The sequence below is a fragment of the Chinchilla lanigera genome, unplaced genomic scaffold, assembly GCF_000276665.1.
Source record: "Chinchilla lanigera isolate Chin_1 unplaced genomic scaffold, ChiLan1.0 scaffold00079, whole genome shotgun sequence".
NCBI lineage: Eukaryota > Metazoa > Chordata > Mammalia > Rodentia > Chinchillidae > Chinchilla > Chinchilla lanigera.
This window is the reverse complement of record NW_004955480.1, coordinates 6,353,894-6,368,483: the sequence shown is the minus strand read 5'-3', so window position 1 is coordinate 6,368,483 and position 14,590 is coordinate 6,353,894. Positions and strand designations below refer to the sequence as shown.

Here is a 14,590-nt window from a genome sequence, read left to right as displayed (position 1 = left end):
TGCCAGTAATCTCATCTAAAGTTATGTAAAGAACAGCTTAGTAAAGTACCAGTTATGTGTTCAGATATTAGATTATTTATATGTCAGGGTAGAGAACTAAGTTCCCAAATTTCAGAACTCTATGATATACTTATTCAGTTTCAAGGTTTTCTTTTCCTTATTTCTTGCATGCCAAAGTCCCAAAGAAAAAACCCAATATAGAAGTAAATTGAAAACATGTTATCTCCAATCTAATTCTCAAGAGATTACATAAAGATCCTACAATTATATTTTTATAGATCCCATGTTTGTTATTAATGTTGAATTTTTTCTAACCCTTTTGTTTCACTTATAACCCAAAACATCCTGCCTATTTTTGTATGTTACTATCCATTTTTTTCCATTAGAAGCTTGTTGAAATATTTCTTCAGAAATAGTTCATTTCTAATACTAATTTTAATAAAACTTCCTACAGGGAATCAAAGAAGTCAGTGTAGTCAGGTTATTTTCTTTGCTTTTCTTTTTTATCTTTTACTGAATGAGTAAATCAATCACACACCAACAGTGTTGTAAATTTAAGTGCAAAAGCATTGAAGTGCTTTACTACAAATTACAACCTAGAAACACGTTAACTGAACAATTAAATTCATACAATCAGATTTAGATATTTAACAACACAAAGTAGAAACAGAATTACAGTACATTTACAACACAAGACAGATACATGAATTCATTAGAAAATATTGTAATAAATAATTCATGAATTATAGTGCAATTGATTTATGCATAAATATAACTAATTGCCTAACAATCAGTTTATATTAACAAAATCTGTCAAAATCAAGGCAGCCACAGAGTTTTACTAAATTACTGCGACAATGGAAATACTGCAATTAAAAAACAAATACAAGTATTTGTACTGTAAACAACTAAAAAAAAATCAGTCTCACTAAAGTTAGTATACAATTTAATATAAAATTGTCATTAGCTACCAGAAATGGTTTTAAACAACTTTACTGAGCAGTAGTTTTCTAAAAACAGAGGCACTGTTTTTTCTTTTCCTTCTTTTTATTTTAAATATAAAATACTTGAGGAACATTCAAATAAGTAGAAAGCACATAAGGGTTGCTTTCACCTTCATTAAAGGTCTGCTGAAATGGGATTTCTCAGGAAATTCTCAATTAAATAGTAACTGGTAACTAAATTTATAAAGTACTTTGAAAGTTTAACATAAAGAATATCTTAATAGAACCACGGGGGAGAAGGGGAACCCATAAATTTCCCTGCCTTTCCTAGTCTGTGTAATCAAAAAGTTAACTCAATAATAGAAACATTTTGTTTCTTTTTAAAGTTACGGGTTGATCATTACTTATAAACTATCAAAAAATATTTTTAATTTACTATTTCTGACCAAAAATAAATAATACAAGTACTAAAATGCTGCAAATTAACTATAATATTACCTATAAAACTACTGATCACTGTGAAGTCAATAGCAAAATGATCCCTGATTTATGAATCCTGTAAAGTTTTTGGTCAGGTCATCTTTTAAATGATATAAAAGTGTTCTGTAAGTTTCCCTTTACTATAAACTTCTCAATCAATTTATTAATGTAAATATAGTGTGAGGAATAAAAAAGCTCAATACAATATAAATATTATGTAATGCATTCGAGCCCCCGAAGTTTTGCAAGTAAAATTCTGTATAAAGAGGTCAATAAAATTGTTTTGAAACATTAACTTTGTTTTTCAATGGGGGGGAGGGGGGAATATATTAAATAATCCAAGTTCTGGCCCTCACAAAATATGGCTTAATTCTTTAAAAAGAAAGATGACCCTGACACCTGCTGTTTTGTAATCTATTATGTATATTTTCTTGGGGGTGGGGGGAGCAAGAGAATTCATACCGCAGTATGCAGATTAACTTTTAACAGCTGAAAAGTGTTCAATATAGATCTCAGAGATCAAATAACAGCTTGGTTGCGTATCTTCTGTTTAATTCCTTTAACTACATGTAAGCAGTTTTTAAATTTAATAGCTGAAAACCTTTCTACTATTACATGTATATATGATCATTAAATATATAAAAACACAAGTGTAGAAACACAAGTATTTGACAAGGTGCACTTATTTTTTAATTTCAGCTGTAAGGATTCCTTTTGGACATAGAAAAACTGGCTTAGAAAAATGAGTAGAACCTGAATTTTAATAGAGAAAAGGGGGGCACTCGGAGAATTCTGAATATATAAAGCAAACCCCCATTTTTTTATATGGAGGCACATGCTTTATAACATTTTACCACTAAAACTGCATACTCCCTAAATTCAACATGAATACTCTGACCCATATTTTAAAACTGCTATATAAAAATTACTGGTCTCTCTTATGAGTCTAGTAAAAGTTAAAATGCACTGCCCAGCTTCTAACTACCCAATTAGCAGAGAGTTTACATTACTGAAAGTTCAAAACAGCTTCAGTGTTAAACATCTGTAAATCTATTCAAGACCCTGAACAAACTGCAAATTTGGTTATTAGCAAAATGATAATGTATCGCCCACCAAAATGAAATCTGTAATTCATTTTGATAAACTGAAAATGTTTTGAAATGTCACAGCAGCAAATATATTAAAGTTACACTGAGGTTTTTCAATAGTAGGAGTGTGTCACAACCCTTAAAATTTAAAGTAGTCATAACATCAACTAACCAGCACATTTAAACCAAAATTATCATTCTCAAACTTTTTCTGTGCACATTATAAACATGCTCTAAGTTGCATTCCAACTTTCTTTTCTAACCTTACACATTAGCTTATTTTTCAAATGAAAAGCAAAATTAAATTATTTTAATAATTAAATTTAAATTACTTTTTGTTCTTAGTATTCCATCTTATATTAAAAGATTCTATAGCTGCTGGGGTTAACTATGTGTCAGTTCTTTTTAAAAAGCATAAACCTTATAAACCCCAACTTCCTGCTAAATCAACTATTAAATGATAAATATTAAATTTCATTATACATATCCTTTAAGGTTTTCTTTTCTATTCCTGGTGGATGCACTTGAGTGCATTTTGTATTTCATAGACTGTAGTGTATTAATACTGTATATATTAATTTTTCTTAGTAAGGAGATAGCTGTCTATTTAAACTTTGATTGGTTCTTTGACATACTTATAATAAGTATGTTATGTAAAAATTATAAACTATTAATATCATATTTCCATTATAAGATGGTTCAACTGAATGGCTAGAATGTTCTTTCACCAATAAAAATGTTTCACTTTACAATTACTTGTTTTCCACGCTTTATGCTATTGACTACTAAAGAAAACCTGAATTTTTTTTACCTATTTATACAAGGATTAAATACAAACTACCAGAATTAAGTAAGCAACTATATAATTCTGTCCACAGTGAAAACCCTGAATAAAACTTTTTTTCAAAAGGCATGTAAGTGGTTTTTGAACTGTAAAATTTCATGTCTCCTGTCAGAGTGAGCATCTGTAATTCCCACACGTGTGTATGTAGACACACAAATACACACCTGTGCACATACACACAAACGCGCGCACACACACACATACACACACACACAATTTTCGTAACAAGTAATCTACAGAGGCTTGCTACTGTTCTTGCAGCTGCCAGTCCCTGAATCTGTCATAGTATATAACCCAGTGTCTGGTAATCGTAGTTTCTTCTTCGGAGGAGTCTTCAGTGTTCCAGATCTTTCTTTTACCTTGTATTCTAAAGTGCTGTGAGGTACCCCATAAATTCCTTGTGCTTTGGAAACACTCATTTTTCCACTCATTACCATTGCAATTGCCTCTTCCATTATTTCATGATCATACTGCCGATAGCGGCCACGTTTTTTTCTGGGCTGCTTATTATCTTTTCGATCCAATCCATCTTCAGTATTTTCCGAGGCTCCATCAACTGTTCCATTTTTAGAATTAAGACACAAAGGAGAGAGGTCCCCATGTAGAAAGTAAGAGTCAACACTTGAGTGAGTTACAGGCCCAGAACATTCTATTTTGTTCTGTTTAGGGAGTATATTTTTCAGTTTTTGGAGAGCTGATCCTTCTAGGACTGAAGAGGTTTTGGAAACTTGATACACAACATCCAGCAGACCAGAACCATCAGGATGTGATTTTGAAACAGAACTTACACGTAGCTGAGGAATTTTTAACTGTACAGTAGGATTTGAAGTTTCATATTGAAGGCTTTCATTTTTTTCTTTAAATTGAGTAACCATTTTCTGTAGAGTTAACTGATGGAGGTAACTGGAAGCTGTTGGGAATTTTAATTCTGAGGTTTCAAGTAGATTGAGTTTACTTTTTTCTGTGCGCTCTGCTTGAGCTCTTGCCCACAAGGCTACTTTTTGTAGTACTGCACAAGTTTCTTTACTGTCTTTATATGAGAAACTATCATTGAAATCTCGAGTTTTGTTTTTAAAAGATGCAGGCTTCCCTGCTGGTAAGGCTTCTAAGTGGAGAAGTAAAGTTTTTTGAGGTATGCCATAAAGTATGCCTGCTTTATTTATGTCCAGTGCTCCAGACTGAATGTCTTTCAAAGCTTTTGAGAGCAAACCATCTGCAAACTCAGCACTTCTTTCCACATAGTCCTCTCTGTTTCTGTGTAGTCTCCTGGATGGATGGAATGAAACGATGGTAAACTGATGCATGAGAGACTCTCACACAGCTATGGAAGGGGAGGGTCCACTCCTTTATTATACTCCTTGCTTAGGTAACATCACTGCTTATGACACTTTTAAGTCTGTGAGATGTAGTAGTTACTCCTTATCAAAGCAAATGCTACAGTCCTGGTAGGACAATGTGTCAATGGTACGGTGGCCTCAACGGGCAGACCTTCCAAGAACATAAAATCCTAACTCAGTATTTGTAAAAATATTCTCATGATGTTGCTATTCCTCTGAAAGATGCTTGCAGAGCAACACTTATAATTTTTATTTGTACAATTAAGAGTTCCATTATAAAAAATACCCAAATCCTAAAGGAGTTTTTGTTAGTAGAAACGTGACGTTACCGCTAAACAAGTAATAAAAGAGTCAACCCATTTAAAGGAAATTTGTAGCAGCAAGAATATCTCCAAACACCCCATATTTTCACAAGACTAATTTCCTCTAGAAAAAAAAATCAAAATCTGAAACAGACTGTATTTGAATACAATAATTTCACTTTAGATACTATAAAAGTTATTTCTGTTTTGGAAGCATCATTGTAACTTTCAGTTCTCAGAAAGTTTACTATACCTTATGACTCAAATCCTACTGCAGCCTTTCTCGATCAAATTATGCTTCATAAGTCAGATTTAAATGTGACAAAAAAGCTTTGTATGTATTTAATGGGAAGATGTAAAAGTTACAAAAAAATCCAAAAATCCAACAGAACAGCATTTCACTAGTAATTATTTATTTCAATTAATTTAATGATTGCTTTTCAAAACATGAAAGGACTTTTTGTGGTGATTAGATATATTAAGTTGTTTGCCACCACATCTAAAGCACAATGAAAAAATGTAAACACTATACACTAGCTTTAAGAATTAGTAAGTACAGTACTTTAGAATTTGTTCATGGGTTTTAAAAATTAAGTATTTAGATGATATAGTTCCCTTAAAATTTCCACCTGAATATTTAAAGTTTTCTTACTTGTCCTGCTTCTTAGTTTGTATTCCATGATTAAGTTGGTAGTTCATTTTAGTAACAAGAACTAAAGTTTGGTGATTGTTCTGATAACTTTTCTTTAACAGAAAGAATAAAACAGAAAGAGAAAGGACAAATGAAAGGTATGAGACACTGAGTGAAAAAATTCAGGAGGAAAACTACATATGTCAGTACTATGCAGAATAGTAGAGTTCTCTGTGGAGATAATTTTATATTAACTTATATTTCCTAGATATTGCTTACCCAGCCATTGAATTTTCAGAAGAAGGATCACATATGGATGACTCTTCAGATTTTATGCTGGTTTTCTTTGTAGAGAGATCTAACACTCCATCCCCTATAATTTTTGCAAGAGAAAAAACTTTATATTTGTAACAGATAGGCAACCCTTACATTTTATCATTTCATATTTTGCTGGTTACTAATTTATGACTTAAGAACACTGTATTTGATATGTGGCCATTATCTATTCATCTTAAGTGGTTTTAATAACAGGACATGACTGGGAAGGCACTACATAGGAAAAAAAGATCAGATGGGGAGGTGGGAATGCTAGATGATTTGGAGAAACTGAAAATGTAAAATCTGTTTCACAATCAACTTTGGGTCACCTCTTCTACCATTCTATAGTCAAGAGCCATGAACTGTTCATCCAAAACTATTTTCACTCAAGGCTGCACAGAGTATGCTTGGGAAAGTAGAAGAGATGCAAGTTGTACAAAACAATAGAAACGTGATGATGAGTAAAATAACTGAATGATTACTACTGACTAGGACTAGCAATACATGGCACATACAGTTTAGGCAAAGTATTGATACTATAACCAATGTATTTTCTACAACTTTGTGTAAAACTGTCCTATTTTAAACTGTTGAAATGTACAACCATTAAATCTCTGCCTATTTAATACATTGTAGCTATATCTTTGACTTGCTGAAGATATCATGTACAATGACATACCTTTAGGAAAAAAAAACTTGTTATATAGCAGTAGCTTAAGTATTTGTATGAAAAATGAAGTTATTTTAATACTATTATAATACTGAGTCTACACAAGTAAAACTACAGTGATTCAGACATTATTAATCTAACACGCTTCAGGATGAAAAACAAGCAACTACGAGGCTATAAGGCAGCACCACAGAATACTATGAATGCTTTTACTATTAGCTAAAAAATGGAAAGTTTTTATTTTTACAGGAAAATACGTATTTACAAATATAGTTAAAAATTTAACTGGGTTAAAAATTAGGCTTTATTTTAACCATATCAGTTCATGTAACACTTAAGTAGCCATGCAGATATAAAGATAAAAAAAATCCTAGCCATAACCTATGTAGAATTGAACAATAATATGAGTGCCTACAACTATATATAAAGCACTATTTTAAGCATTAGGACAGCAGCAGTAAAAACAACCATACAAAATATTCTCATGGTGCTTAGGATCAGTAGATAATTCATACAACAGTACCACCTCCAATTATGATAGTGCTACTCAAAAAATAATGCACAGTACATTGATAACCTAATGAAGGTGGAAACTGACAGGGCTGCTGCTTCATAAAATGTTATCAGTATAGGACTCTTTCACTGAAGAAGGTTCCTGAACAAGCTGAGGGTCACTAACCAACCAGATATGTCAGAAAAAGCTTCTACAAAGAACAGTTTGTGCAGAGACCATGAACCACAGTATATGTCTATCAATATTCAATGTGGAATCAAGTCTGGAATGCTGGAGGAATAGCGTAGAGGCTACAGGGACTGCAGTAGTATAAGCCAGGACAAATGAGATGAGATCAGACATACTGTAGGAAAAGTCTAGGGCAATTTGGGCCATGGTTAGAACTTTGAATTTTATTTTGAGGGAGACAGGAAGTCACTGAAGGATTCTGAGCAATAGGCTGACTGATATATTTACGTTTTTAAAAGATCAGTCTGCTGTGGAAAGAATGGACTTACAGGTGCAAACTGTAAGCCATGTGAAGGCAGACAACATGTCTATTTTACTCACTGATATAGCTTCTCTGTGCTAAGGACAGTACCTAGCGCACAATAAATATTTGCTGAATAACTAGAAGAAATTCAGTGTGGACAGTGATTAGAGTGAGTAGATTAGCAGGTTAAAAGGGGAGAGAGACTGGAGAGGTGAAGAATCTGGATGTGGTACCTTTACAAACTGTTAAAGTATCAGGCTCCAGTTTATTCATCCAGCTACTTTTATGGTTAGTCTTCAACTCATCTTACACCTTACACTTCCATTTGTAGTTTCTCAAACTTGCTATGTGCTGTCATTTCTCTCAAACTGCATTACATCATTTTCTCTGCATAGAGCAGTGATGACAAATCTTTTAGAGCTTTCAATGATAACAAACAGCCTGCTGCGGCACACATGCCATAGGTTTGCGTGCACTGGCCCAGAATACGCTTTTCACCTGACTTGCCGAACATACTCATCCTTAAATATTCACATGTCCCGCAACACCATCCTGTACTACCTATGATACTATCATGGGTTTATTGATTTATGTGTGTCTTTTTCCTCCCATGAGACTGAACTCCTTAAGATCAAGGATCTTGACTTACTCATTTGTAGTTCATTAAACACTGTTAGAATGCTAGGGCTTACTAAAAGAAGAAATGTCTTCTCCATGTTTTACTGTCACTTTCCTGTCCTTCAGCAATTAAAATGTTACTATTCACTGGAAGAAATAATGAGAATGTACTAGTAATCATGAGTAATGTACTAGTTTTGATTTTGTTCACATTTTATATACAACTTACAACATGTACAATATTTCTATGTTTGTAATTTTTAGTCACAGTTTCAGAATAAATGAAGTTAACCCATATCTAAACTCGTCTATATTCAATGTGTACAACTAAAAGCTAATTAAATAATGAAAAGCAGTACAAGGAACATTGTCTTTTTTTTCCTTTATACAAACTGTGTAGAGTAGGCTACAGCCCCCGTGGTAAGGTGATACAAATTTCCTGTCCATTCTGAAGCATTACCACACACAGCCTGGGATGAGCTAGACATAAGCCAGCTTCAGTCCTTGAGAGACCTATCCAGATCAGACCTATATTTCTGATGCGTTTGCTTTAGGAAGTTTAAATAATAAACCTGGTAAGCAGTGCATTTTATCTTTTTTCCATAGTCTCTTCTCCCTATCTAGGCTACCTGTGTTAACAGTTTGGTTCTAAAAGGATTTGATTACTACATTCATACATTCTAAATCTAGTGAAAATGCAAAATGTACAACAAATCTGTGTTAAAACTTTAATCACAGTAAACATTTACATAGCAAATATGTAATGCTTCTAATATTAATTAAAGGCTTTTAGGTAAATTTTAGTAACCTGTAGAAAATATCACTTTTTGGTAGTAGTATTACCATTTACACTAAAGTATTTTGTTGGTATCATGATTCTTTTCTTTTTAAAATTACTAACCTTGTAGTTCAAGAGTTGAAAATATCAAAAAAAGTCACCTCTAGAATTGGGTGAATTAGAAAAGCAAAGGAAATGAAAGGGGGAGAGACAGCTTAAGAAGGCTGGAGAAGAAGAAAGATGAGAAATGGTGGAAAAGAGTATATTCTTGATCTTGCTAGTGATTTATAATCTAGCTGAATGGTGATTACACCTATCTGCACCAGTCCTTTACAATGGAGTAATCACATCAGAACTAGGTTACTTTATATGTATTTACAAACTACTAATAGTTTACTCAGAAGATAAAAACTAAGCACCTGTTTCGCTTTTACAGGGTTAGTGATATAAACCAAGTAGAAAGGGGGACGTAATTATTTCATTTTTACCACATTGCAATCTCTGCATTCTCCCTTATTTTCTCATTCATGTATTGGTAGATATTTAGGTTGTTTTAGTATTTTACTATCACAAACAATGTTGAAATGCACATCCTTCTAAATTCTTTCTTGTGCTGTTATAAGAATCTCTAATATATACACATAGAAGTGGAAGTGCTAGATGTTGAAGTCTGTACAGTTTAACCTTTAGTAGATCCTTCTAAATTTCAGGATTACGTAAGAGTTCATTTGCCATGCTATTTATGTACGTTTTAAAAGTGCATGCGTGCATACTCACACACACAAACTACTTTGCTATTAGATACATAAACAGGTAGCATCAGTGACTGCTTTTAAGGAAAATGAAAAGATAAAAGAGATCATGAGATCTTTAGTTCCTTAAAAGAATACAAATCAGAAGTAAATATGATTGCATGACACTTTTATTAATTCCAGGTGACTGGCACATACCTGATTATGGTATACTTTTCTGTGTGTTTGAAAACTTAACACATCATTGTTTCCACTTTACTGATTGCAGATAGAACATTTAACATTACAATTTAATTATTACTGAGCAGATACTATTGCAAAATATTTAGAATTAAAGATAGGCCAGTATAAATCTTTCAATAAGGCCAGGTAGTTTTATATATAACACTACCAGAGATAACTTTAAAAGTGAACTGATGTTTGAAAAATTGAAGCCATGATCAAGCTGAATAATTTCCTGGGTATCAACAGTTTGTTGTTTTTTGGTTTAAAATTAAGATTTCAGTTATTTCATTTACAAACTAGCTCTTCTGTATTTCCATGCAAATTTCTGATAAAGAACTCATTCAAAAAGGACAACCACAATCCTCATAATATAGAATTGTTTCCACTCCTTCAAGGACATCATTCTTTTTCATTTTTTACTGGGCCTTTTATGCATTCTCAAAGTTATGCTCTGTTCTCTACTGGCCTGGCTAATTCTACACATCCTTCAGCCTCATCTCCACAAAGAAGGTTTTTAATTCTTCCTTTGTCTTCTTTTACACTCCCAAGCATCCTTTATATTCTTCTATTCTATATTTATGTCAAATTATTATTGGTTTAGTAAGTACAATAGTGTTATACAGAGTTAATAACTATGTTTAAAAACTATGTAAGATTTATATTAAGTATAAATACTTGGATATTACTCACAATACTCATTTCCCTAAGCAAGAGACTCAGAGGAGCAAACACTTTATTGACTCATCGGTGCCTTGATCAGTTCAATAACAGTAATAATTAGCACATAGCAGATCTTACTAATAAAAAGTCTTGAAATTAAAAAAAGGCAGAAGGTTGGCATCTATCTGAAAAAGGCAGTTAGCTTTCTACAAAAACACCTTTAAGAGGCTAGAAATAATTTTTAATCATCAATTTTCATATTTGTTAGATTTTAATAAGCAAATATTTTTCTACAGAAATGTCAAGATTTCCATTCCTTTAATAAATGAGTATTAAATGTGTTAACTACATTCTTTATTAATTCCTCTCAATACTACTGATTTCCTGTTGCTACACAAGGCAGATCGTGAAGCTCAGTGTACAGGTACCTATGAACGTGAGTGAGAAAGATAGGTGAAGCTCTATTATTTATCATCAACATTAAACATATAAATATCATAAGATTCAAGGGGCTGGGGATTTAGCTCAGCGGCAAAGTGCCTGCCTGGCAAGTGCAAGGTCGTGGGTTGGGTTCCCGGTCCGAAAAAAAAAAAAAAAAAAAAAAAAAAAAAAAAAAAAAAGATTCAATACAGGAAGGCAAGTGAATATTCATTAAAGCAAAATACCACATATTTTTTATGTGGTCTGTACAAGAGAAAAATATTTCAAATTAAATTCCACACACTAAAATAATCACTGACAATGATACTTCTATCACAATCACTGCTGAACATTTTATACTGCTTCATACAAAATCACATTAATAGTATTAAATACATTATTGCTCTTTCGATCTTACCTCTCTGAACACTTGCTATCTATTTCCTGAAAATGGATCTTCTCTTTTTTTCAGTCTTACCGCAATGTATTATTTTATTCAGCCTTTGGTTTTTTGTAGATTTTTATTATTGTACTTGCTACGAGAGCTCTATGGTTTCAATTATTAATCACATACATTCAACTGACTGGTAGAAATTAGTAACTTACATGAAATCTAATTATGTAACACTATGTTTTTCTATAGTGTCAAGTGTGCTACCTGTTTTAACTCATTTAGTTCTCACATTTGAAGGAAATAAATAGGTTTTAGTAATTTGTAAATTTTAATGACACACTAAAATTGAACGAGTTAAATTGTACAAAGGCAAAGCTGTAAGCATTAAAAATGGCATTCATAATGTAGAGTCTGTATTAACTAAAATTTTGATTTATATATTTTTAAAAGACAAACTATAATGCTGGTACAGATGTAATAAATGTGCGCTATCAAGTACTACTAGTAGGAATTCAAAACTTTTAGAAGCAATCTAGCAATGTACTAAAATTCCTAAAGCATTAACGTTGTTCTAAGTATCTGTGTTAATATTTAACATGAAAACAATTTCACATTCAAAGATACAGCACATTTCACTATCACAAATAATTAAATTTTCTAAACACCTTGCATACTGAAAGATTAGATAAATTATGAAACTTTCACTTTCTTGAGAATTTGACTTAACATACTCATTAAAGGAATTAATAAAACATAGCAACATGCAAATGCTATAATTTTTTAAAAAAACTACAATAAAAACCAAGAGAAATGTAAAACATGTAAAAAAATCAAATAAAACATGGAAATACACAAAATGAGAATAATATTTGCTTGATAAAGCTTTAAGAATTAAAATATGAAAGTGTATTTGTGCAAGCATATTTGCATGTATGTGCATATGTATAATTTATCTGTGTATCTATCTACACACACACACACTTTTGTTTTTCACAAGTTTCTTATGAGTATGTATTAACAACCCCAAGTTATTAAGAAAAAACTACCGAATTGTACAAGCATTTCCTTAGTTTTATCCCAGTTTTCATTTTATTTTTTTATTGTTATTAGTTTAACTATGAAGTTTCAATCACATGAGAAAAACAATCAATACAATTTAGAAACTGCATATCAATCAAACCTGAAAACTGGCTTTCCCGTCCCACATCTCTCTCCTTTCCATAAGCATTTTTTACTTTTAAAGGGAAAGTTATTTCCTCTCTAGTTTACTTTGGGCATATATATATAGCTGAAATCTTATGAGAATTTCAGAGTTAAAAACTGACAGTGCCAAATTAGGAAAATGCTACTGGTGAAATTAATACAAAGTTTCAATATTTTCATCAAATGCCATTTAAAAATTTCATTATAGTAATACGTTTTTCTTCACCTTTTCTTGCAAGTACTGAACTAAATCAAGGTTCTAAAAGGTTTGAAGTCGGTATCAGTGAAATACATTTTAAAAAGCACATCATTTTTTATCCCTTACATCACACTATTTTATTCTCTAAATTCAAGTGGTTTTATCTACTTTATAAAACAGAGATATATACTTATTCAAATAATATATTGGAGGAAAAATTTTTGATCATACATTTGGTCATCTTTATGTTCATAAAAATGACTTATAATTTCTAAAATTAAATACAATGTGATCCTTGTACAAAATAAAATACTATTCAGCTAAATATATCAATTTAAGCATTAAAATGATTTTGTGGAAAAATACATATTAACATAGGATGTTTAAAAACATTAATTTCAAAACAAGTTATCCATGATGATCTACCGTAGACCTGTCAGGGGAGGCACTAGGAAGAATGGAATGTATATATATATATGCACATGTAGATGTCCAAAAAATAACAGCCAAGGATTGAAAAGAGAAGTAGTTACAGATATTTCTGGTGGATGAAGAATTATAACTTTTTTTTCTTATTTGTCTCCTAGTTTTTTGACAATAATTCTGCAGTAGTCTAATAGCTGGTTTACATTTACATTGAAATTTCTTTTAGCGAGTTTAAAATGTCTTGTTTTTGTAGTACTGGGGATTCAACCAAGAACCTTTGCACTGAGCTGTATCTTTAGCCATTTTAAAATTTTTTAAAATTTTGAGACAGGGTCTCACTAAATGTCTGCTGGCCCAGCTAGGCTCAAACTGTTTATCCTCCTGCTAAGCCTCTCAGACAGCTGGAGTCAGAGCCCAGTACTGCGAGGCACAACTCAGAACATACGATATTTACAGTTGGTATGCTCAAGTAGGATCAAAATATATAGTATCTGTGTTATTCTTGATTCTTACAGTAATTTACAGTAGCCCTTCTACAATGACACTGATTTTTTAAAGATCATGAGTTCTACTGATGTGTCTCACGTTATGAATTGTTTTCTGTAGCGTCATTTACTTTATCTCATAATTCTAATAAACTTCAGTTCAGCTCTAAAATAAGTACCAGTTTGAGAGTTTTAGATTTCATTATCTTTTTTTCCACTTTTAAAAATCACTGCAGAGTGCAAAAATCTTTCATGTGAATTATATCTACTGGATCTTACTATCAGAAATTAAACCGAAACATTTAAAATACTTGGAACAGTACTCTATAAATGTTAACATTCACAAAAACGTTTGTAACAAATGCTTTTAAAATAGAATTACACATTGTTTACAGTTTTGCAAATCTCTTTAATGTCTACACTGCTGAAATATCATAGATCATGTCATTTCTGGGTGAGTCCACTGTACTCTTATATACAGGTATGACTGTACAGGCTTATGTACAGGTATGACTGTTGGCTTGATTCCTTGAGCACATATACAATTTTAATATTTAATTATCCTACATAGGGACAGTACCAGTCTGTTCTCACTAGTACTGCATGAGAATGAATGCCTGCTTCTTAACAGCCTCAACACAGTAGTTTATGAAATCTGAATGCTTATCAGTTTGAAAGGCATGAATCATGTAAGAGTGCAGTTGAACCTGTTTTCCTATGTTGAAAGGCTTTTAAGATTTTTTCTCAAATGAACTGACAATAATTATGCATATTTTTCCATCAGGCTGTTGATCTTTTACTCTTTGATTTTTTTGAAACTCATATATTAG

At 31.9% G+C, this 14,590-nt stretch overlaps 1 protein-coding gene across 10 annotated transcripts in view; it reads right to left on the bottom strand.

Moving 5' to 3' along the window:
* The window catches only part of Lcorl (ligand dependent nuclear receptor corepressor-like), a 156,563-nt gene that overhangs the window by 29,539 nt on the left and 112,434 nt on the right, over window positions 1–14,590 (bottom strand). For 8 of the 10 annotated variants that reach the window (XM_013503313.1, XM_005402491.2, XM_013503316.1 and 5 more), the window contains one exon: window positions 5,906–5,999. In XM_013503313.1, the coding sequence (XP_013358767.1) occupies window positions 5,906–5,999 (94 nt within the window). Of the gene's footprint in view, window positions 1–484; window positions 4,623–5,905; window positions 6,000–14,590 lie in introns of those variants that run through there. The other 2 variants (XM_005402490.2, XM_013503318.1) reach the window with 1 other exon arrangement.